General features: G+C 41.7%; 1 protein-coding gene across 1 annotated transcript in view; it reads right to left on the bottom strand.

The window, feature by feature from the left end:
- The window catches only part of GAS6 (growth arrest-specific 6), a 98,330-nt gene that overhangs the window by 57,541 nt on the left and 18,689 nt on the right, over positions 1-22,100 (bottom strand). The window contains exons 6-7 of the mRNA XM_006883962.1: positions 4,653-4,677; positions 2,913-2,975 (exon numbers count right to left, since the gene is read on the bottom strand). Coding sequence (XP_006884024.1) covers positions 2,913-2,975; positions 4,653-4,677 — 88 coding nt within the window. The remainder of the gene's footprint in view (positions 1-2,912; positions 2,976-4,652; positions 4,678-22,100) is intronic.

The following is a 22,100-nucleotide window of genomic DNA, read 5'->3' on the forward strand; positions in this document are numbered from 1 at the left end:
AATGAGAGCTGGGTAATAACTAAGGATGACAGAAGAAGATGCCTCTGAACTCTAAACTGTGGAGTTGGAGAAGAGTGCTGAATATCGCATGGACTGCCTAAAGAACAAACAGGTATGTCTTGGAGAAGTTGCAGCCAGAGTGCTCCTTGGAGTAAAGATGATAAAATTCCATCTCACATACACTGGGCATGTTGCTAGGAGAAATTATTCCTTGGAGATGGACGTCATGCTGGAAAGGTGGAAGGACAATGCAAGAGAGGAAGACCCTCAACCAGGTAGGTTGACATAGTGACTGCAGCACTGGGCTTGAGTGTGTCAGAAACCGAGAATTGCACGGGATAGGACAGGGTTCACATTCATTGTGTACAGAGTCACTAGGAGTATTTGACTCGATGGTACCTAACAACAACAACAACAACAACAACAACATTAAACCTATTAGAGGGAGCTCTGATGGTGTGGTCTATGAAGAGGCGAACTGGCAACTGGTGAACTGGCAGTGCCTAAGTCCACCAGCAGCTCTGCAGGAGAAAGACAGGCAGTCTCCTCCCATGCGGTTTACAGCCTCAGAAAACTTTCTGGGGGATCAGCGATGCATTGGTTCTGACTAGACAACAATGAGTTTTAAGTTAATTCTACATATTAAAGGCGCACTCTAAATTACAATAATAAAAAGTGGGACCATGGAAAAACTTAACTGAAACTTAAGCAAAAGTCCATCAAATGCCCACTGGTTTTCAGGATGATAAAGCAGCATTTCAAGTCATTGGAGATGAGGCAGAATATGAAATAGAGAAGAACATTATCTGTAAAGGTAAATCTCTACCTTACTCATAGCATAAAAAGACATTTTAGAAGGGAAGCAGCATTATGATAAACAGTAAAGAGACTGAGATTGTTAACAGCTTTAGTTTGCTTGGCTCCACAATCAACTCTTAGTATTATCTGCCAGGAAATCAAAAGATAAATTGCATTGAGAAAGTCTGATGTCAGGGATCTTTCCAGAATCCTAAAGAGCAATGACATCAGTATGGAGACTAAGGTGCGCATGATCCAGGCCATAGTCTTCACAATTACTTACTATGCATCAGAAAGCTAGACAATGACCAGAGATGAAAGAAAGAGAAATGATGCCTTTGAGCTGTATTCCTGGAGAAGTATTGAATATACCATGGACTGCCAGGAGAACAAACAGGTTCCTCCTGGAGAGGGTGAAACCAGGCTGCTCCTTCGAGGCAGGGATTAAGAGGCTTTGTCTGACATACTTTAGGCATGTTGCAAGGAGATACCAGTCCTTGGAGAGGGACATCATGGTTGGAAGTGTAGAGAGACAACTCAAGAGAGGGAGAGCCCTGATGAGATGAATTGACTCAGTACGTGGGGTAAAGGGTTTAGGTGTGTCAGAGATGATAAGGTTGGCACAGGATAGGTCAGGTTTCAGGACTATTGTACACAGGGTCACTGTGAGTTGAAAGCAACTCAACAGCATATGACAACAACAACAATTATGTGAAGCCAGAAATGAAAATACTAAATTGCATTACATAAAGAAAGATTAATTTAAGAAGGAAAAAACCTGCTAAATATGAAAAACCAAGAGCACATGACTGACTGACTGACTGATGCTGTCGTCATCTTTCCACTTCTGTCTACATCGAAAGGCCCCAGAGAGGTCACAGAATCTGACCCCTGGGGTTTAGAATATGATAAAGATGGCATTTCAAGTCTCTGGAGATGATACAGAATACTAAATAAATGGAGTTAGGCCTGGGGCAGGGAAGAGCTTTCTCTAGGTAACACAGGGATCAAAAGAAAGAGCCCAGACTTTTTTCTCTCTTTATCTAAGAAGATTGTTCTAGCTTCTCAGTTAATAAGAACCTTAACTTTAAATAGCAGGAACACAGGTTGTGATCTGTGCCTTCATCTGTAGTACGAGAGGTCACGGATCAGAACAGGAGTCTGGACTGGGACTGCAATGCCATTTTCCTCATGCTCCTCTGATTGTGAGGTGCTGCTGGGGCAATTCTGATTCACTACAACCCATATGACAGAGCACAGAGACAGGGTAGGTTTGAACCGCCGATCTTCTGGTTTGCAGCCAAGCACTTAAATTATTGCACTAACAGGGCTCCTTTTACTTTTCTAGTTCATCTGGTCCTTACCTGTGAGAGAAGAGCTGTGACAGGGTCTAAGATATGAGCTGAATCAGGTGAGACCTAAGAGGAATCGGGTCGATCTGGGCACCCAGAGGTGCCATGTGACAGTGCAGGGTGTAATCTGCCTTTTGGTTTATATTCTTGTGAAATGGAGATCTGGGAACCTAGAAGACAGGGAGTTGTACTGCCAATCCAAACGCGGGTAGTTCAAATCCACCAGCGGTTCTGAGGGAGGAAGATGGACAATCCCCTCCTGTGTGACTGACAGCTGCTGGATAGTCAGCTCTGAGTTGGTTCGGACTGCAATGAGCCAGTGAGTAATTCAGGTGAAATTAAGATTTATTGTATTAGCTCTATTTATCGTCTATTCAAAAACCAAAATGTACATGTTTAAAAAGAAAAGTTAGCTAGGAAATAAGGCAACTTAAAAACACACAATAACTCTATCAGATACTGGAAATGCCAACAAGACAAACTTTTTCCCCAATGTAAAGGCTCAGATCGTAGGAAGGGGTGGGACTGAAAGATGACCACAGAGAAGTGTGAAGAGCATGGGTACACTGTGTATATTATAGATTATGATTCACACTTTAACCTGAAATGTTATGAATGGTGGAATGGAAAGCCAATTTGCTTTGTAAAATTTTATTCAAATTATAGTTTAAAAGAAATAATGGAAATATTCAAGACTCATCCCTCAAACCACAACAGAACCTAATACTGCTAAGAGGAAGCAAAGGAAGGAGACAGACTTACTTTGAACACATGTGACAAAACTGGGATTTTTGGTGTATGGAGATCCATATTTATCAATGCATTCTGAAAGAGAGAAATGGGTCATAGCATCACTTGTCCCTTGTCAAATAGGTAGAAAAGACATTAGAACTTGATCTTAAAATGGACGATTCACATTTATATAAATGCTATATAGCTCTCCAGAGGGAACAATTTCACTTTTGTTGATATAGAAGATTTCAGCAGTGACAAAGTAGAAAATATCTGCTCACAAAACTATGTACCAAGTTTTAACACCAGTTATTTTGCATTTTCTCCAACTGGCCCCTCTTTTATTAAGCAGAGAAGGCTCATGAAAGATATTCAGCTAGTTTTCTGATCGTTAACACTCATCTTAAGGAAACTCTGCTGTTAATTTAAAAGTCAGTCTGCTCTAGTGAAAGCAAGTGAACTGACATCCTGGATACAGTATTGCAATGGCGTTCTACCCAGGAACGCAGTAAAGCAAAGACCTGGCTTTTTAACAAGTAAATTCAGCGATGATATGAAATTTGATGAGCCACTTCATCTGGCTCCTGCAGTAAATCACCATGTCTTATCCACGCATAGGTGGCTACACCCCACAGATGAGATTAGGTCATCTGTATAACTCATCATTCTTTGCCTTCATGGCACCCATCCCGCATATCAAAAGGAAGCTAACAGGAATGGTATAGGGTAGAAATGGTAAAAACCCTTTTCTGCATAAAGCAGCTTTATTCTGTGCTTTTCAAGGTCAAGTAGAGGTTCATTTTGCTTGTTGGACCCAGACAAGGTATCTCTGAGAGGGTATAAAGTCAATAGAAAATTTGCCAAAATACACTTTACAAGATTAAAAAAAATAAAGAAAGACAGAAATGCATTTATCTCATTATATATCACATGCATCCTCCTAGAAACTTTAAAACTAATTAAATCAATCATTCCCAATGGGTAGTCCAGGCCTCTTTTGCAAGGATTTTATAAAGTTAAAAGTATTTTTATAATATAAAAAGTTGCATTTTACTACAAATCATGTGGCCCCAAGTATATCAGAGTAGAACCACACTCCAAAGGGTTTTAAAAAACTTGATTTTTCAGAAATCAAGGTGCCTCTGAGTGGGCTGGAACCCCAAACTAATTAACTGTTTACACTACCCAGGGATCCCTTTCCACTCTCATTGTGTCACCAGTGTACAAAGCGGCATTTTCCAATGTGATCATTCCTCGAACAGCTAATAGAATGTTTCTTCTGTATACTGTTCTAAAAAATAGATGAGAAACTTTTAAAAAAAAGAACTCATATTCTCAGTTTTAATTAGTAACATGGCAAAGATCCATAAGCAGAGGTCAGAAAAACAAAGTTCTTTGGGGTCCTCAATAATACCAAAAGTGCAAAAGTTTCGAGATTTAAAAAGAAAATAAAAGGTTTTTAGATCCCCTGGACTAAATCAATCCCCTTTCTAAACAATGAGCTAAGTCTGGAATCAGAGCAGAAGCAGAGATCTGCAAATACAGGCATTAAATGGAGGCTCAGTTAACAGGAATCACAACGGCATAAACCAAACAAACAAGGGTTTGGATCTAAGGGCTCTGGACAGCTCCAAATTCTCTGTGTAATTAGGCGATCCTGTTCCCAGGAATAACAATGGGGTTCCTACTGTCTGGTTCCCCCCACAAAATATACATTCCCTATCTACACCTTATCCAACTAGAGGAAAGTAGTGATTTGAACTTACTTACCTAAGTATCTTGGATAAAAATAGTCCTGTGGAAAGAGGAAGGGGAAAAAGAAAGGGTCAGTATTTAACCACCATGATGTTTACTATCTTGAACAACACAATCAGTAGCTTGTTAATTAAAGCTTGACCTTTCTCCCAGAGTACAGAAACAATGGCTATCTTGGAGGTGAGATGTCTGAGGGAGATGGGCAGCTCTCTCCCTGCTGACTCACTGTGCAGTGGGGCCAAGAACTGCACAGAAATTCGTTTCTGAGTGGTAGACTGTGGGCATAAAGAGGAAGTGAGAGGGAGAAGCAAGTTAAATCTAGGTTGCTGACTCCTGCTTCTGTAGAATGGTGGTTGGTTGTTTTTTCTTTTTCTCAAAGCTGACAATATAATTATGAGACCAGACTTTCCATGACAAGCAAAAGCAATGTTATTCACAGCTTCTTAGAAAGTGTTGGTCAAGAGTTTACTTGGAACATGTTCCAAGTGAAAATGAAATCTTAGTTATTCAAAGACTTGAGAGCCCCCTCAGAAACTGGTGCACTTTTATATATACTTGGAAGATGTGGCTGGTTATTTTTTTGAGATTTCACTGTGTTTGTGAAACAAACTGGTGTTGGCCTGACCACAGAGGATATCAATTAGGAGCCTTTTAAACCATGAATGCAAATTTAAGAGGTCTAGCCAAAGTTCCATCTCACATACTTGGGGCATGTTGCCAGGAGCGATCAGTCCGTAGAGAAGGAAACCATCCTTGGAACAGTGAAGAGACAGTGCAGGAGAGGGAGATTCTGGATGTGATGGATTGAGTCGGTGTCTGGGGTAATAGGGGCAGACATCTCAAAGACAGTGAGTCTGGCTCAGTATAGATAGGGTAGGTTTAGGAGCTACTGTGCATAGGGTTGCTATGAGTTGCAGACAATTTGATGGCACATTAACAACAACAACAAACCACATTATATTTGAGAGTTCTATCATTATAGCAAGAGTTTGGATGGCCTGGTCTGTAGGGAGTTGTGCTGCTAACCCCAAAGCAGAGCCTCTTTGCCAGTTCAAGTCCACCAATCATTCTTAGGAAAAAAGATGGACAATCTCCTCCTGTGTGTTTTTCAGCCTCTAAAAACCATCTAGAAGGGCCGGGGTAAGTCAGTTCTGGCATGACAGCACCGACACAGAGTGAACAATAGGAGGGAACTCTGGTGGCAGAGTTTATAGACAGTTGTGCTGCAAACCCAAAGGCCACACCTCCCTTACGAGAAAGGTAGGTAATCTCCTCCTGTGTAATTTACAGCCTTGGAAACCTAATGTCAGTTCTGACTTGAACAGCAATGAGTTTGAGGTTTTTATTGTAATAGTAGAACAACTGACCCTTCTCTCAGCTAGCATTTGTAATCTGTTGGAAACTACTTCACAATCTGTTACAGTTCACAGAATTTTTTGTCTTCAGCCTGGTTATAGGAACTTGATAGCCTAATGTTTTGTACATTTGGCTGTTATCCAAAGGATGGCAGTTCGATTCCTCTAAATGGCTCTGTGATCTGCTTTAATAAAGATGAAGCCAAAATCTCAAACTTGCTCCTTTTCAGTTGATTCCAACTCCTAGTTATCCCTATAGGATAATCCTACTGTGTTTTCTCAAAGTGGTTCCATTTTGTCACGTGAAGTTCTGTGAGTCAGAATTGACTCAATGACATCCAGCAACAATGGCCAGATTCAGTAGCTTCTATCATGGCAAATGTTAGCCTTCAGCTCAGGGTCAGTCACTTAAGCAGCTTGATCCTAAATGGTAACAGAAACCAGGGACTAGAGGAATAGTAGAAATACCACGTGCTGTCACTATGTACTCAGCATACACTTTACACTAGGTGTGCCTTAAGCACATCTGCATTTTTAGGCAATCTTTATAATCACTTCACAATGAAGATTTTTTTTTTTTAAATCTCATTACAAATGAAGAAACTGAGGCTCCAGATACTCATTACTTTCAGTCAGAAACAACTCAGAGGTGACCCTCTAGTTTTCAGGGGCTGTAAATCATGTGGGAGAAGACTCCCCATTTTTCTACAGGAGAGTTACTGGTAGATTCGAACAGCCAGAGAGGCACTGCCTTTGGGCTAGCAGTGCAACTCCCAATGGACTACGCCACCAGAGCTCCCTGAGGCTCAAAACAGGTTGTGGAAAGTGACCCAAGTCACAAAGCTGAGAAGTGATTCAAAATAACACTAAATTGAGTTAATCCGTTATACTTTTGTCAAGAGCAGTATTTTAGAGGAGTTTAATCTGTATATCCTGCAGAGGTTATTTTTCTCCCAGATGTGTGCATTCATTATCACTCTTAAAAATATTTCCCACCTTTTAAAATCTATTTGGCGTCACTTTTATTTTTCACTTTTCCATCCATGTCTGATCAAAGCCCCTTCTTTCACTGTCCCTCCACCTTTCCAGGCATGATGTCCCTCTCTGAGGAACCACCTCTCCTAGCAATAAGCCTAAAGTATGTAGGACGAAGCTTTACCATTCTCGCCTCTAAGGAGCACTCTGGCTGCATTTCCTCTTAGACATGTCTTATTCTGGCAATCCATAGGATATTCAGTACTTTTATCCAACACCACAACTCAAAGGCATCAATTGTTCTGTCATTCTTGCTTATCATGCAGCTCTCAAGATGCATAGTAAGTGACTGAAAGATCATGGCATGAATCAGACACACCTTAGTATTCAAACAGACCTAATTGCTCCTTAATGCTTCTGAGAGGCCTATGACGGCAGACTCTCCCAACATGTCTCCTGACCTCCTGACTGAATGGAGAGTGTTAACTGTAGATCCAAGTATGATGATGCATGTTAGCCAAAGTTTGTTATGATCCAGACAAATACCTTTGCATAGTCAATAACACACACACCGACACTCAACTTGTATTCTCTGCTTTTTGGTTTCCTCAAGTTTACCTAGGGAGCGCTGGTGACTTAGTGGTAAGGAGTTCTGCTGCCAACACAAAGGCATTGGTTGGAATCCACCCGTTGCTCTGTGGGAGAAAGACGGCTATTCTCCTCCCGTGCAAATTACTGCCTGTGAAAACCTGCTGGAGGGTTAGCTAAGAGTTGGCTCTAACTCAACACTACACAACAAGAAGTTTACTAATAATGTGTTTGAAAATTAAGTTCTTACTGTTAGTCGACTGAAGGCTCCCAGGTAGTGCAGTAGTTAACCACCTGACAGCTAACCAAAAATCACCAGGTAATCATGGGAGAGATGTGGCGGTCTGCCTTTGTAAGTACCACAGCTCTGGCCACCATGTGATGTGCTCTGGTGGGGTAGTTACATGCTGAGCTACTAACAAAGAAAGTCAGGCAATCTGTTCCCAGTAAGATTTAGAGTCTTCGAAATCTGATGGAGAAACATCATCTAAATCAACTCAATGGCAGTGGATGAGAAACTCTTTGGGGCATGTCCTATAGGGTCATTATGAGTTTACATTAACTTGATGACAAAGGTTATTAATTTCTACCTTACAATTTTCTAATCACTACAACACCTACTCTATACACACAAGTGTCTTCTGCACCGACAACTGTGAGCTCTGAAATAGCTGCATCTCTGTCTCTCTGTCTCTCTCCCTCCCTTCCAGGCAGTGATTAGACATAGCATGTTAACTGCATGTAAAAGTAAGTGATCAAATTGCCTATAAAATGTATGTGATTTGTTATTAGTACATGTATCCCATGCTTTTCCAAAGTTTACTTTACACTGGCTGACTTTTAGGAAAGATCAATATTCGTACCTGTTTTCACTAACCAGAGGAAATCCAAAGAGGATTTTTGCTTTTATAAGGAAAATCGAAAGTAGCATTCAGTGTTTGTTTTGCCTTTAAAGTGGCAGCCTCACGTCCGGCACTGAATGGAGCAGCCAAGCTCCTTCCCACACCTCGGAACACACACAGGCTCTCCGCATCTAACTGCTGCAGATCTGAACTGTCTGCGAACACTGTGCACGCTGGTGTTGCTTTAGCTGTATTTTATTTTAGTGTTATCTGGTATGATTTTTTAGGTTAGTTTTAAGGTCAGGTAATGAAAAGAACAATTTCCCACCTAAATTATTGGTAAATGCTTTTTTTGCTTTATGTACTCCAAACTTAGGAAGGGAACAATCCACTTTCAGATAGCAGGGGGAACCAGTGCTAGGAAGAAGACTGAAGAAGAAAAGCAGCATCTTGGGAAAGCACACACGAGAAAACCACACTGTTAGGGGCTTTGCTCCAAGTTCCCAAGTTTCACAGAGGTTAAGGGAGCTTGGATCCCAAGTGGGGAGCAAGGCTTCCAGAGAACTTTCTCATGTAAACAAGAGTGTAAAAGTTCATCAACAAAACCAGCAGCCTCTGAGGATTCAGTCTACTTGCATTCCTGGGCTCACTGCCTCTGTAAACACCAGCGGACCTGGGCCAACAGCACCTGTGAGGGAAGCTGAGAGCTGGGAGCCATGCCTGAGGGGCAGGACCTTAGTCTCCTTCAGGATTTCAAAGGGTTGGCCATTGTTCTGGAACTACCCAAAGTGAACCATTCCCTTCTGGCTTAGGAAGCCCCACACTTCCACCTCTTCAGTTTGGCTTCCTTCATTTGTTGTTGTTGGGCTGGCAGGTGCTGTCAAGTCTACTAAAACGCACAGCAGCACTGTTAACTATAGATCCAACCCTGTGCCACCCTCATGGCCTCCGCCAAGCTCAAGTCCACTGTTTCAGTCACTGTTAATCCATATTGGTATCCTGGCACTCCAACAGTTACCTCACCGATCAGGAAAAAGAAGAATGAGGGACCTGATGAAATCTTTTATTTTATTAATTTTAATGAACGTTTACAGAGATTTTGGCTTTCCATTCGTTCACTGTTACATTTTTCTCCCTGCCCACCCCTCCCTCCCAGTTCGCTCTTCTCTTTGAAAAGTAAAACAAAAATTCTTCCATTGGTATAAAATCCCCCCTGCCCACTCCGAGTACACTCCACTATGCAACCTTCATTCTGGACTCTTGCTATAACCATAATACCCAATCATATACTGCTTAAGAATCCTGCTTGTAGACAGGCATTTTAGTAACACCTGAGCCATGATCATCTACAGCTCTCATATCCACTTTGCACTATAAGGACCCGATGTCTGCACCTCCTTCAGAGCTCCCACTGCACTCCTCGAGCCCTGCAGAGCCAGTTTCTCATATAATAAAAGGTCAGGAGCATGCTCAACACTGATCAGCCCAGCTGACAGTAACCCTCCGTCATTCACTCAGCATCTTATACCCAAACCCACCACCTTATCAGTCATTCCCTCTAATAGTGATTCTCCCCCAGGTTGCCAAGGGAGCCCAGGTGGCACAGACCACAGGAAGTTGTGCTGCTAACATAAATGTGGTTGTAATTTGGCTGTTCAAATCCACTAGTTGCTTCATGGGAGAAAGATGGACAATCTCCTTGCAATTTACTGACTAAGGCAAAGATGGGGGACCCAGTCAGCAAGACCTGTGAAGGCTTCCTGGTATTTACAGACTAATCTGTAGTGAGGAGTTCCACATGACTTTTATTACATCAAAGCTTATCTTGCTTACTGGGTACAGAGAGTATAAATGTGAAATGAGGGTTTGATTTTATATAAAAGTGTAGTGAGACTGGGGGAGGGACAGATCCTAGCCATACCTAGAAGCAGATCTTTATGTCGTAAAAAGAAAAGTGAACTGTGAACTTGTTTACTACATGTTTCTAAGTAAGCACAACTAAGCCCTACCTTGCCTTGCCTACCGGGTGATCTGACATTGATTTCAAGGGCCTGGCATTGTCCCAGCCTTGGGCTTGTAGAAGAGGAAACTTTGGAACAGAAATTTGCTGAAGGTCATACAGTTAATTTTGGCACTGGGATTTGAAACCATGGCCCTGGAGTATGGTGCTTTAAGGTTGCCAATCAAAAGGTCTGTGGTTTGACTCTACCAGCCATTCAGTGGAAGAAAGATGGACAGTTGCCTCCTCTAAAGATTTACAGCCTCTCCAACCATATCAGAACTCAAAACCCATTCCCGCTGAGTCGGAACCTATTCATAGTTGACCCTCCAGCAGGTCTTTGGAAGATGTAAATTGCAAGGAGATTGTCCATCTTTCTCCTGATCAATGATAAGGTGGTGGGTTTGGGTATAAGATGCTGAGTGAATGACAGAGGGTTACTGTCAGCTGGGCTGATCAGTGTTGAGCACGCTCCTGACCTTTTATTATATGAGAAACTGGCTCTGCAGGGCTCGAGGAGTGCAGTGGGAGGTGCAGACATCGGGTCCTTATAGTACAAAGTGGATATGAGAGCTATAGATGATCACAGCTCAGGTGTTACTAAAATGCCTTTTTGACCCCTACTGAATCCCTCTAGGGAGAATCATCACTTGGCATTAAGGAGCTTGGCTGAACTGAAAGGTTGGTAGGTCGAACCTCCAGGCTGCTCTTTGACAGTGACTACTGCATTTAGTGGACTCAGTTGCTATTTTCCATTTTAATAACAGACCACATTCTACAGGCTGGCTTCATGGGATTTTTGACCAGTTCTGTAAAGCAAGTCGGCCCTCTGAAGATAAAGTGTGGTAACCCCCGAAAAGCCACAGCAAACCCACAGACTGCAGCACATGTCACGGAGGGGTTCTTAAATATTTTTGCCAGGAGAAAAATTTCACAACCTTGAACAGGATTCTATGCCAACAATTTCATACCAATAAGAGAAAGTATTGTGCTATTCAGGATCACAACCTGTTTTGCCAAATAATATTCCATTGTCTTGTATAAATTATGTTTCATGCTGTCTAGAAGAGCAGTAGGGGACAAAAAGGAACACTGAACATTAAGGTGAGCGATGCTACTCTTTTCATCCAAGACCAATGGTTCCAGAAGTTGGGTTTTATATGTCAACATTCCGAATAGCCATTCTAGAATGAGCTGCTGTGAAAACTTCCAACGTTACCTCCTCTCTATTATAAATATTCTCTTGGCACATGTGCTGAGTCCAATGAACTTTGTATGTAAATCAGTATAATATAAAATTTTTAAGAATGTACCGAGTCACCAGATCCATTTGATTTTGTTAATTGGGGTTTTTACAAATTGTTATTGCTGTTGTGTGTCACTGAGTTGGAAGTGACCCATAGCTGACCCTCCAAAGGGTTTTCAGAGGCAATAAATCTCACGGAAGTTTGCCCATCCTTCTCCTGCTTCTTAAGTTAGGCATGGCCTAGTATTATTAATTGTAATATTACCTAAAATTACTAATGGTAACACTCAAACATCTTAAGCAGACTTCCTCTCCTGCAGGACAAGCAAGTCAGGCATCATAATAAACACAACCATCAGCAAGAATTATTCTCACTGACACAGTAACAGTCACCTGCATGTGGGGCAAATGGACGGAAATTAAAGATGAAAGACCCAGCTTCTAGTATCAACTTTGCTGCTGGGTTTGGTTTTTTTGTTTTTTGTTTTTTACACAGCAATGGGCAAGGCACTTTACTACCCTGGATTCCTGTTTGCTTAGCCATAAAATGATTTTAATTAATGTTCACTCCCAGCATTGCTATGAAAATAAAATGTGTTCATGAATGTGAAGAATGCTGTACAAATAATGTCCGTTGGGCATAAATCATCATTGGGTCACAAAATATAAAAAGTGGCTATAAGGCCGAGGGATCTGTTCAACATATAGACTGAAAAGGGACACAGAAAGGATCTATCACCTGCATGCACCTTTCTTAATTTTGAACCAAGCAGTATTCCTTGCTCTGTTCAGAAAACAGCCTCCTGAGCTAAGTGTAGGTTTCACCTGAGCACAATCCAATGTTCTGAGACTCCCATTCTTCTTGATATTAGCCACAATTTCTTGTGATCCACACAAATGCCTCTGCATAGTTGGTAAAACACAAACAGACATCCTGCTGGTACTCTCTGCTTTCAGCCAAGATCCATCTGACATTGGCCATGGCCTCTTTTAAGTCCAGCTTTTATTTATGGCACTTCTCTATTGATGTACTGTTCTGGTATGTTTTGAATAATCTTCATCAAGATTTTGCTTGCATGTGATATTGTTCTATAATTTCCACATTCTGTTGGGTCACTTTTTTGGGGAATGGGAATAAATATGTATCTCTTCCAGTCAGTTGGCCAGGTAGCTGTCCTCCAGATTTTTGTTACAACCTGATAAGCACATCTAGTTGTTGACTGAAATATGTCAATTAATATTCTATCAATTCCTGGTACCTTATTTTTTGCCAATTCCTTCAGAGCCGCCTGAACTCTTTGCTTTATTATCACTGGTAATCATATGCTATTTCTTAAAAAGTCCTGTTGGCCACTTCTTTTTGGGACAGAGATTCCATATATTCCTTCCATCTTCTTTTGATGTTTCCTTGGTTACTGAAGATTTTGTCCACAGCATCTTTCAGTACTGCAACTCGAGGCTTGAATTTACTCTTCAGTTCCTTCACCTTGGAATTGCTGAGTTCTTTCCTTTTGATTCTCTGACTCCAGTTCTTTGCACATGATAATACTCTGCTTTGTCTTCTTGAACTACCTTTTGAAAACTTCCGTTAACTTCATTTTTTCTTTGATCTTTATCATTAAATGCTTCAGGTCTTCTCTATTTTCTGCAAAGGGTGTGTCAGATGTATATCACAAGTTACTGATGAGTTTTCCTCCAAGCCTGATGCTTCCATCTTCTTATAATCCAGCTTCTCAGATAATTTCCCCAGAAGAGATTGGATAGATATAGTGAAAAGATTCACAACCTTCCTGATTTTAAACCATGATATAGCCCCTGGTTCTGTCTGAATGACTGTTTCTTGAGTTAGGTTACAGATTTCATGTAAGCACAGTGAAGTAGTCTGGAGTTATCATTCTTCACAATGTTACCAAATATCTGTTCTGATACACACAGATGAAAGCCTTTGCATAATCAATTAACACAGGTAAACACCTTTCTGATATTTTCTGCATTTATCATGTGATGTCAGCAATGATATCCCTCATTCTACTACTTCTTCTAAATCAATCTTGAAGTTATGGTAGTTTCTTGTCAACATATTATACCAGTTATTTCTAAATAAGTTAAGCAAGATTTTAATTGTATGTGATAGTAATGATATTATTTGTTGTTGTTTTCTGTTAAGTCTGATCTGACTCACAGCTGACCTTCCAGCTGGTTTTCCAAGGCTGTAAATTGCATGGGAGGAGAATGACCACCTTTCTCCAAAGCAACTTCTTTCCACTAATATCCATATTCTGTTTAATTACCATTTTCCCCCCTATGAAGAGAAATGTGGGGTCAAGATTGGTGGACAATTTATCAACAATCTGCGTTATGGACATGACACAACCCTGCTTGCTGAAAGTGAAGAGGACCTGAAGCGCCTGCTGCAGAGTGTCAAGGACTGCAGCCCACAATATGGATTGAGGCTCAATGTCAAGAAGACAAAGATTCTCACCACTGGACCAATTGGCAGCATCAGGATGGATGGTGAAGAGATTGAGATTGTACACAGCTTTAGTTTGCTTGGCTCCACAGTCAACAGTCTTGGCACTAGCAGCCAGGAAATTAAAAGGCGCATTGCCATGGGAAAGTCTGCTGTTAGGGACCTCTCCAAAGTACTGAAGAGCAATGGTGTCTCTCTAGAGACTAAGGTGCGTCTGATACAGGCCATGGTCTTCGCAATCACTTGTTATGCATCAGAGAGTTGGACAATGACCAAGGAGGATAGAAGGAGAATTGATGCCTTTGAGCTGTGGTGCTGGAGGAGAGTACTGAGAATACCATGGACTGCTAGGAAAACAGATTTGTCCTGGAAAGGGTTAAATCAGGTGGCTCCTTGGAGGCAAGGATTCTAAGGTTCTGTCTAACATACTTCGGACATGTTGTGAGGAGAGACCAGTCCTTGGAGAAGGACATCATGCTTGGGAGGGTGGAAGGACGGCGCAGGAGGGGAAGGCCCTCTATGAGGTGGATTGATTCAGTAACTGGGATAATCCGGATGGGAGTGTCAGAGACAGTGCGATTGGCACAGGACAGAGCAGAGTTTAGGGCTGTTGTACATAGGGTCGCTATGAGTCACAAGCGACTCGACGGCACATAACAACAACAACAATATCCATATTCTGTTGAATTGCATTTATTTAAAAAAAACAGGCATAAATATGGATTTATTTGAGTAGGTTATTCATTTAGTGTCTTCCAAATTTCTTGGCACAGAATCCCAAGTTGTATCCATTTACTGAAATACTTCAACTGGTATTCTGTCAATTCCTGGAGTCTTCCCCCATCCCCAGCCCCCAATGCTTTCAGGATAGCTTGGATGTCTTCTTTTAATACCGCTGGCTCTTGATCACATATGCTACTCCCTGAAATGGCTCAGTGTTGGCTACTTCTTTTTAGTACCGTGACTTGGTATATTCTTTTTGATGCTACCAGCATCATTCAGTGTTTTATGCATAAAATCTGTCAGTTTTTCAACTCTGAATACTGTGAACTAGGCCACGAGAGCTCCTTGTCTTAGAACCAGAGGTTTGGATTTGTTCTTTAGTTCTTCCAGCTTGAGAAATACCTAGTGTGCTTTTCCCTTTTAGTTTTTTAACTCCAGGTACTTGCACAGATCATCATAACAGTTTGTTCTGCCTTCTCGACCTGTGCTTTGTAAATATAGCTTCTCTTCCCCCCCCACTTAAGCTCCCTGAAGAGACTCCAGTTCACAGATGGGGCAGCAAAGCCTCTCTTCTTTCACTCTCTGCAGACTCTCCTTTTCATTTTCAGGTCAGTTCTGCTACAGCACCCAAGTGACCCCAGAACATCATGTCCTGGATCAAGATTGGTGCTGGCCTTCCTCAGGGCAAAATCTACACCATACTAACTCCACACATCAGCACAGGGAGGGGGAGGCCACTCCCCTTGCCCCAGGTACCTTTGGGCTCTCTCACCTTCCGTGCTGTTCCTTTTGTTAGAAAGGTTCCTTCTGCCTTCCCTTTATTCTTTTTCCTACTGTAATAGTAGCAATTCTTCAAAATCAGGTAAAATGCATTGTTCTTCTAAGAAACCACCCTTATGTACTTGTTCTAAACTAATTGGCCCTCACCTCCCAAATTCTTTTAAGGTGTTGCTGAGTCCTCTAGATCTTCATGGCTATGTTTACTGCACCAGTTATTCTTCTACCTGGATTCTCCCCATTTCTCTGTCCTGTTTACTCCCCACTCCTCCTGAAATGTAAGCTCTTTGAAGCAGGGACTATGTTATAAGGTTTTTAGCCTCCCCTACAGTGGGTGTTGAAAAACATTCTCAAACAGGAGAAGTAAAAATGGTTGAGCAGGCTGTATAAATATTCTACGGCCATGGATTACTGACAGAAGCAGAGGTGAGACGCAGGCTTCCTAACTTAAAGCTTTGTTGTTGCTATTGCAGCTCACTGCCATAAAATAGGAACCCACTCATGGCTGACCCTCCAGAGAGTATTCAGAGGCAATAAATTACAGGGGAGGAGAACGCCATCTTTCTCCCGAGAAACAGCTAGTGGATTCAAACCAAGTACCTTTGGATTGGCAGTGCAACTCTTTACCAACTAGGCTACCAGAGTTCCCCTTTTAAAAGCTTGGCTTTTTTTTTATTTTTTTGAGCTTAGTTTTCCAGAATAATCATGCAAACTGTATATAAGTTTTATGTCAACAGCCTCCCTGACAAAAAACGAGGTCAAAGGCATGCTATAAACGTTCTATTATCTGTTGAACATGTGAATATATAATGTTCATCCTTCTGTATCTAGACTGAAAAGATTTTCTTTCACAGCCATGACATATTAATCTCTTTACATTCTGCCAGATTCAGCTTGTAGATCATTATTGCCAAGTTTCAGTCATATTTTCTGCATGAATTAGATGGGTCTTTTAGACATACGCCCACCAATCCCGTAGATATTTTTTCAAAACACACCTAAGCAATTCTTTCTCTCCACCTATTTCCTGTTTTAGAAAAGACCACAAAAGCTAGAGATGCTCAAAAAGCAAATAATTACTATTTTATGAGGCACCTAGCTGTCTATTAATATGCCTGTATTAGTAGCACACCACCCACAAGGTTACTGCTATTATTACTAAATGAAGTCAGCATTTCCACTTTTATACGGAGCTTTATTGTTCATTATAAAAGAAATTGCCACTCTTTAGGTTTACATATGTGTAAAGGAGTGGTCCCAAACTCTGGCTGTCAGTACTCAAGGTGTCTCCAATATAACAACAGAGCTGTGAGATTACCTAATTATATAGTAGGACATAATGATAGAGTTGTGAGATTCTTTGAAAAGGTTCAACTGCTTTAAATTTAAAAAATTCCTATTACGTGGTGTTATATGAGGAAAAGAAGTTTCAATGTCCAATAAAAATAGATTAAAGCATTATAATTTAAAGGCAAAGAATTATATTGATTATATACATGCATCAACAAAAGAAATCCTTTAATAGATTAAATGGCAAACCCAAGGTGACATCACTAGGTGGCATGGAAGAGGGACAGAGAATTGGTTTCCACACTCAGTGCTAAGTAACGCCAAATCTACTGATATCACTGCCTTGGGAGCCCTGTCCCCTGTGACACTGGCCCACCTGCAACAATTGTCATGAACCAAGGGTCATTTTGGTGTTCTCTCCAACAGTGTTAGGAGGTGTGGTCTGCAGTCTCCCATTCCCCTAGTGACACACCTGCTTAGTGGCACTTATGCTTAAAATGTTCTGAGATACATTTTATTCTTACAATGTACCATTTAACTTCAAAAGACTACATTTAATATTAATTATGTACTGATGAGCTCTCTTTTCAAACAATTCACTATAAATGGTCTTCCCCCTGTGGACGGTGAAAAACTTGGTCTCACATACTCTGAGCATATTCAGGATGGGCCAGTCCTTGGGGAAAGATGTCATGGTGAGAAATGTGAAGGGTTAGTGAAAGAGAGGAGGATCTTCAACAAGCTGGATCAACACAGTGTAAGAAGCTTGAGCATGTCCGATATCAGGAGAATGGCACAGGACAGGGCAAGCTTCAGATCTGCTGTTTACAGTTACTATGAGTTATAGTTGACTCAATGGCATCTAATAACAATAATGTTCTCCCCTTAAGGCCCTTTGGGACTGGTGAGTTCTTACTTCTCACAGTACTTTGCTTGCTATAAACAGTTAAGCTCAGTAGATTCATTTGTGATACCATAAGCAGAGATTAGCACTCACAGGTATGGGCAGAAAAGGAAGTCAAGAAATTATTAAGTCATTACTAGTTACTAGGGAGCTCTGGTGGCTTAGTGGCAAGGAGTCGTGCTGCCAATTCAAAGGCATGTAGGTGGAATCAACCAGCTGTTCCATGAGACAAAGACAAGCAATACCTCCCTGTGCCATTTACAACCTCTGAAAACCGGCTAGAGGGTTACCTATGAGTCAATTCCGATTCGACAACATATAAGAACATCAGTACTCCACTCTGGGAGGCCTGCCTTCCTACTTGAAACAGGGAAGTGGGCTTCTAGTAATATATCTTTGAGGACTATACAAATAGAGTGTGTAAAACCACCCAATAAGGATGAAGTGATCTTACAGTAAGTCAATTTATAACCCAGTGGAAAGCACCATGCCTTGAAATTGATAGTTCTCTTATATAAGCAGCAAATTGGACAGAGGTTAGGAAAGAAGCAATGGAAGAGAGAGGGTTCTCTGAAAAAGGTACACAGGTCAAGAGCCATAACCCTGGGGAAATGTGAGATGGCAGTAAGCCCAACAGAGCCCAATAAGAGAAACAACGGCAACAGCCACAGGGGGAACCACAGGTCAGCAGTGAGCTGTGGTGGGCTTACCAGCCCAGGGAGTAAGACCGAGCTGAGCACTTGTGGACAAGAGGCATGCTGATGGAGAGGGGTGCCTCCGGCGCAGGGGTGGATTAACCAGAAGCAAGGTATGCATCAGTTTGTGCTGGGCATGGTAGTCATGGGCTTTAATGTGTTTACCTGTCTACTGGTGGTCAGCAATTTCATAGAGGTTGCATCATATCTTGAATGCAGTGGGTGACAGATAAAACTGTGCAGCACAAGATGGTCAGAAGGCAAAATTGGATCAACATGTACCTTGTTTGCTGGGTATTCTGGCTCTGCTTTAGTTCAGTGGAACTGAAATGCTGTTAACACTCACTCAAGCAGGACAACATCTAGAGGAATGAGGTGGCAGAGGTCTAGAGACAGGACATCGGCTAGTTTGGCTGAAGAACTGCGTGCTCTTATGGTCAGAAGCTGTCCTGATTGATAAAGTTGATCTTGTCTCTTGAATTGCAGCTTGCTACTTCCCTCATAAACTCGTAACTCTGAATATGGTCTATGAGTTTCATGAGGCCAGTGTAACAAATCAGAAAACCCAGCAGAGAAGCAGAGTGCTGTGAGGAGGGATGGATGATGTCAGAAATGGTGAAGAACTTGGAAAATGGGGATGTGTCTGGCCCCACCTCACAGCAACAAGCTTAGGGCTGAAGGGGAGTCTCATCCCTCCCAGACAGAAGGAATCCCGACAGACTCTGATGTTAGAGTACACTAGTCAATGTCTTACTGGAGAGAGGCGATTTATACGTGGTATTCAACAGGGACTTTATTAAAAGCAATGGTCTTGGAGGGTTTCCTGAGTGCCAGTCACAGCCCTTTATCCATCTTCTGTGATAGGCAAAATGATCCCTCCCATACCCTTATCCCCAGAAATCGTTACATGCTAGATTACATGAAAGAGGGAACTGAGATTACAGATGGTTTTAACATTTCTGATCTTCAGTTTGATATTAGAGATGATCCTGGACTTTCTGGATAGACCCACTCTACTCACAGGTCCTTGTAAGTGGAAGAGGGAAGCAGAAATGAGAGAACTGAAGACAAGATGATGCTGGAAAGATCCTGCATGACGATGCTGGCTTTGAAGCCAGAAGAATGGGGCTGCGTACCAAAAGACAGGCAGCCTTAAAAAGCTGGGAAATGAAAGGGAATGATTCCCCCTAGAGCCTCCAGGAAGGAATGTGGCCTTTGATGTTGGCCCAATCAAAACCAAGCACTCTGCTGCTGAGCGGCTTCTGACTCATAGCGATTCTCCTCTGGGTTTTCAAGGATGTGAATTTTAACAGGGGTTGACTGCCTCATCTTTCTCACAGTGGCTGATGGATTTGAACTGTTGACCTTTTAGTTAACAGCCCAAGAAGGCACAGTGAGACCCATTCTGGACTTCTGACCTCTACACTGTAAGATATTTTAAGCATACTGCTTCAAGCCACTGAGCCTATTGTTTTGTTACAATAGCAATCAGGAAATGAATTCATCTTTCTTCATTTCCTTTTCATGTCATTGAAATGACATAATGGGCTTGCTTAAGGTAGCACAATGGCAAAGCTGAGATTCAAATCCTTGTCCTTACTCCAAAGCCTCTCCTCAGCCATATTCACTCCACTACAAAGGAAGTAGGGAGCTCTGGGGCCTGCTGGGAAGGGAGTTGTGCTGCCAACCCAAAGTCTTTGCACTCTAACATGAAAAGTACATTCCTAAAGCCTCTAGAAGGGTGTGCCGCTTACATAGAACACACTAAATATATGAATTTGTATGGAGCAAAGGAATAAACCAGTAGCAAGAACCCCAGTAGCTACGGATAGAAAGCTTGCTGTCAGTAAGGAATCCAGTTAAGTGGCGCTGTCAAGTTGACGCCCACACAAGGCCACCTTCTGTGTGTCAGAGTAGAACTGTGCTCCCTAGGGATTTAAAAGGCTGAGTTTTCAGATATAGGTTGCCACACCTTTCTTCCAAGGACCCTCTGTCTAGATGGACTCATACTTTCAAACTTTTGATTAGTGGCTGAGCATATTATTAATTTACAGCACCCAGGGATTCCTCAATGGGATTCAGTTAAGTTAGCAGTAAGCATAACATGGGCCCAAGTTGATCATTTTTGGCAAAGTGAGTTTTTCCTGTGTGCACAGTTGTGCACACATTTCCACTGAACTTAAGTAACTTTGGAAAGTGCCAATCACTTCAATGCTGACATATTAAACTCAGAGTCTAGAGACCTGAGTTTTCATTTGAGTACTATAAGTAGCTAAACTGGACAAGTCCCTAAACAAATTCTTGGTCTTCAGTTTTTTGAACGCCTCAGATTAAAAGATACCTATGACTGTTTGATTCTTTCACAAATGCTACTGCAAAACTCTTGACTGTTTCTCTGACTTTGATAAGAGAGATTGAAGGGGATCTTGGTGTGCCTCTGAGTTTAAAAAAAAAAAAAGAAAAAAGTTCCCTGAATGTGTAAATGTGACACTGGCTTTTTACATGATTTAAATGTATTCTGATTCCTTTGAAAGAGTTAGTTTCATGAGGAAGTATAAATCAGTTTAAAGGCCCAGCTTCAAGGACTCCAACCCAAGGAGGGAATTAGGTTTCTTGGCGGTTGCTGCCTCACAACAGATAAGCATTTGCCCTTGAATCTCACTCAGCTGCCTTTGCCCAAATAATTTTATTAACAAATCAAGGGCACTAAAGACATCAAGTCCAGTATGAACCACAGCAACTCTATGAACAGATGTATACCCTGTCCTATCCTGTGCCATCCTCACACTTCCTGAAATACTAGAGCCCACTGCGGTAGTCACCATATCAATCCACCTGGTTGAGGGTTTTCTTTTCCTTTCTCAACCATCTGCCTTTCCAAACAACATGACACTCTCCAAGGAACAGGCCCTCTTAGCAACATCCCTAAAGTATGTGAGCTGAAGCTTTATCATCTTTGCTTCCAAACAGCCCTCCCAGCTGTACTTGCTCCAAGACATACTTGTTCATTTGGCAGTGCATGGGATGCTCAGTGCTCTTCTCAAACATCACAGTTCAAACATAGCAATTCTTCTTCTGTTTAGCTCTCAGATGCATAGCAAGTAATCAGAAAGACCATGGCCTGAATCAGATGCACTTTAGTCCTCAAACTGCCACCATTATTCCTCAATAATTTGAAGAGGTCCCTAACCGCAGACTTTCCCAGTACAAAATGGCTCCTGATTTTGGACTGCTAGTACTAAAGGTACTGATTATGATTATTAAATAGCATTACTAGTGCTCGTGGTCTTCCTTTCATACTAATAGACATACTTACAGGATAATTCTAGAAATCACAGTTAACCCATGTTTTTAACAGGACAAGTTTTACTGTCTTTTGGTGCTGGTCAATCTGTTCTTTAAAAAAAAAATCCATTATCTGCCTCTAAACATCTCCCTGTATTTCCCAAAAGTGTTAAAAGGTAGTGAAAAGATACCCTTCACTGTAGAAATGGAAATACCCTATAAAATGCCAAGTCCAAGGCTCTGTCACACAGTCATCTCTCTCCACGGAGGAAGGACAATGCCTCTTCTCCTAAGTGCAAAGCGGACGAACAAGG

The sequence above is a fragment of the Elephantulus edwardii genome, unplaced genomic scaffold (genome assembly GCF_000299155.1).
Source record: "Elephantulus edwardii isolate Elephantulus edwardi_28Jun2011 unplaced genomic scaffold, EleEdw1.0 scaffold00030, whole genome shotgun sequence".
Taxonomy (NCBI): Eukaryota; Metazoa; Chordata; class Mammalia; order Macroscelidea; family Macroscelididae; genus Elephantulus; species Elephantulus edwardii.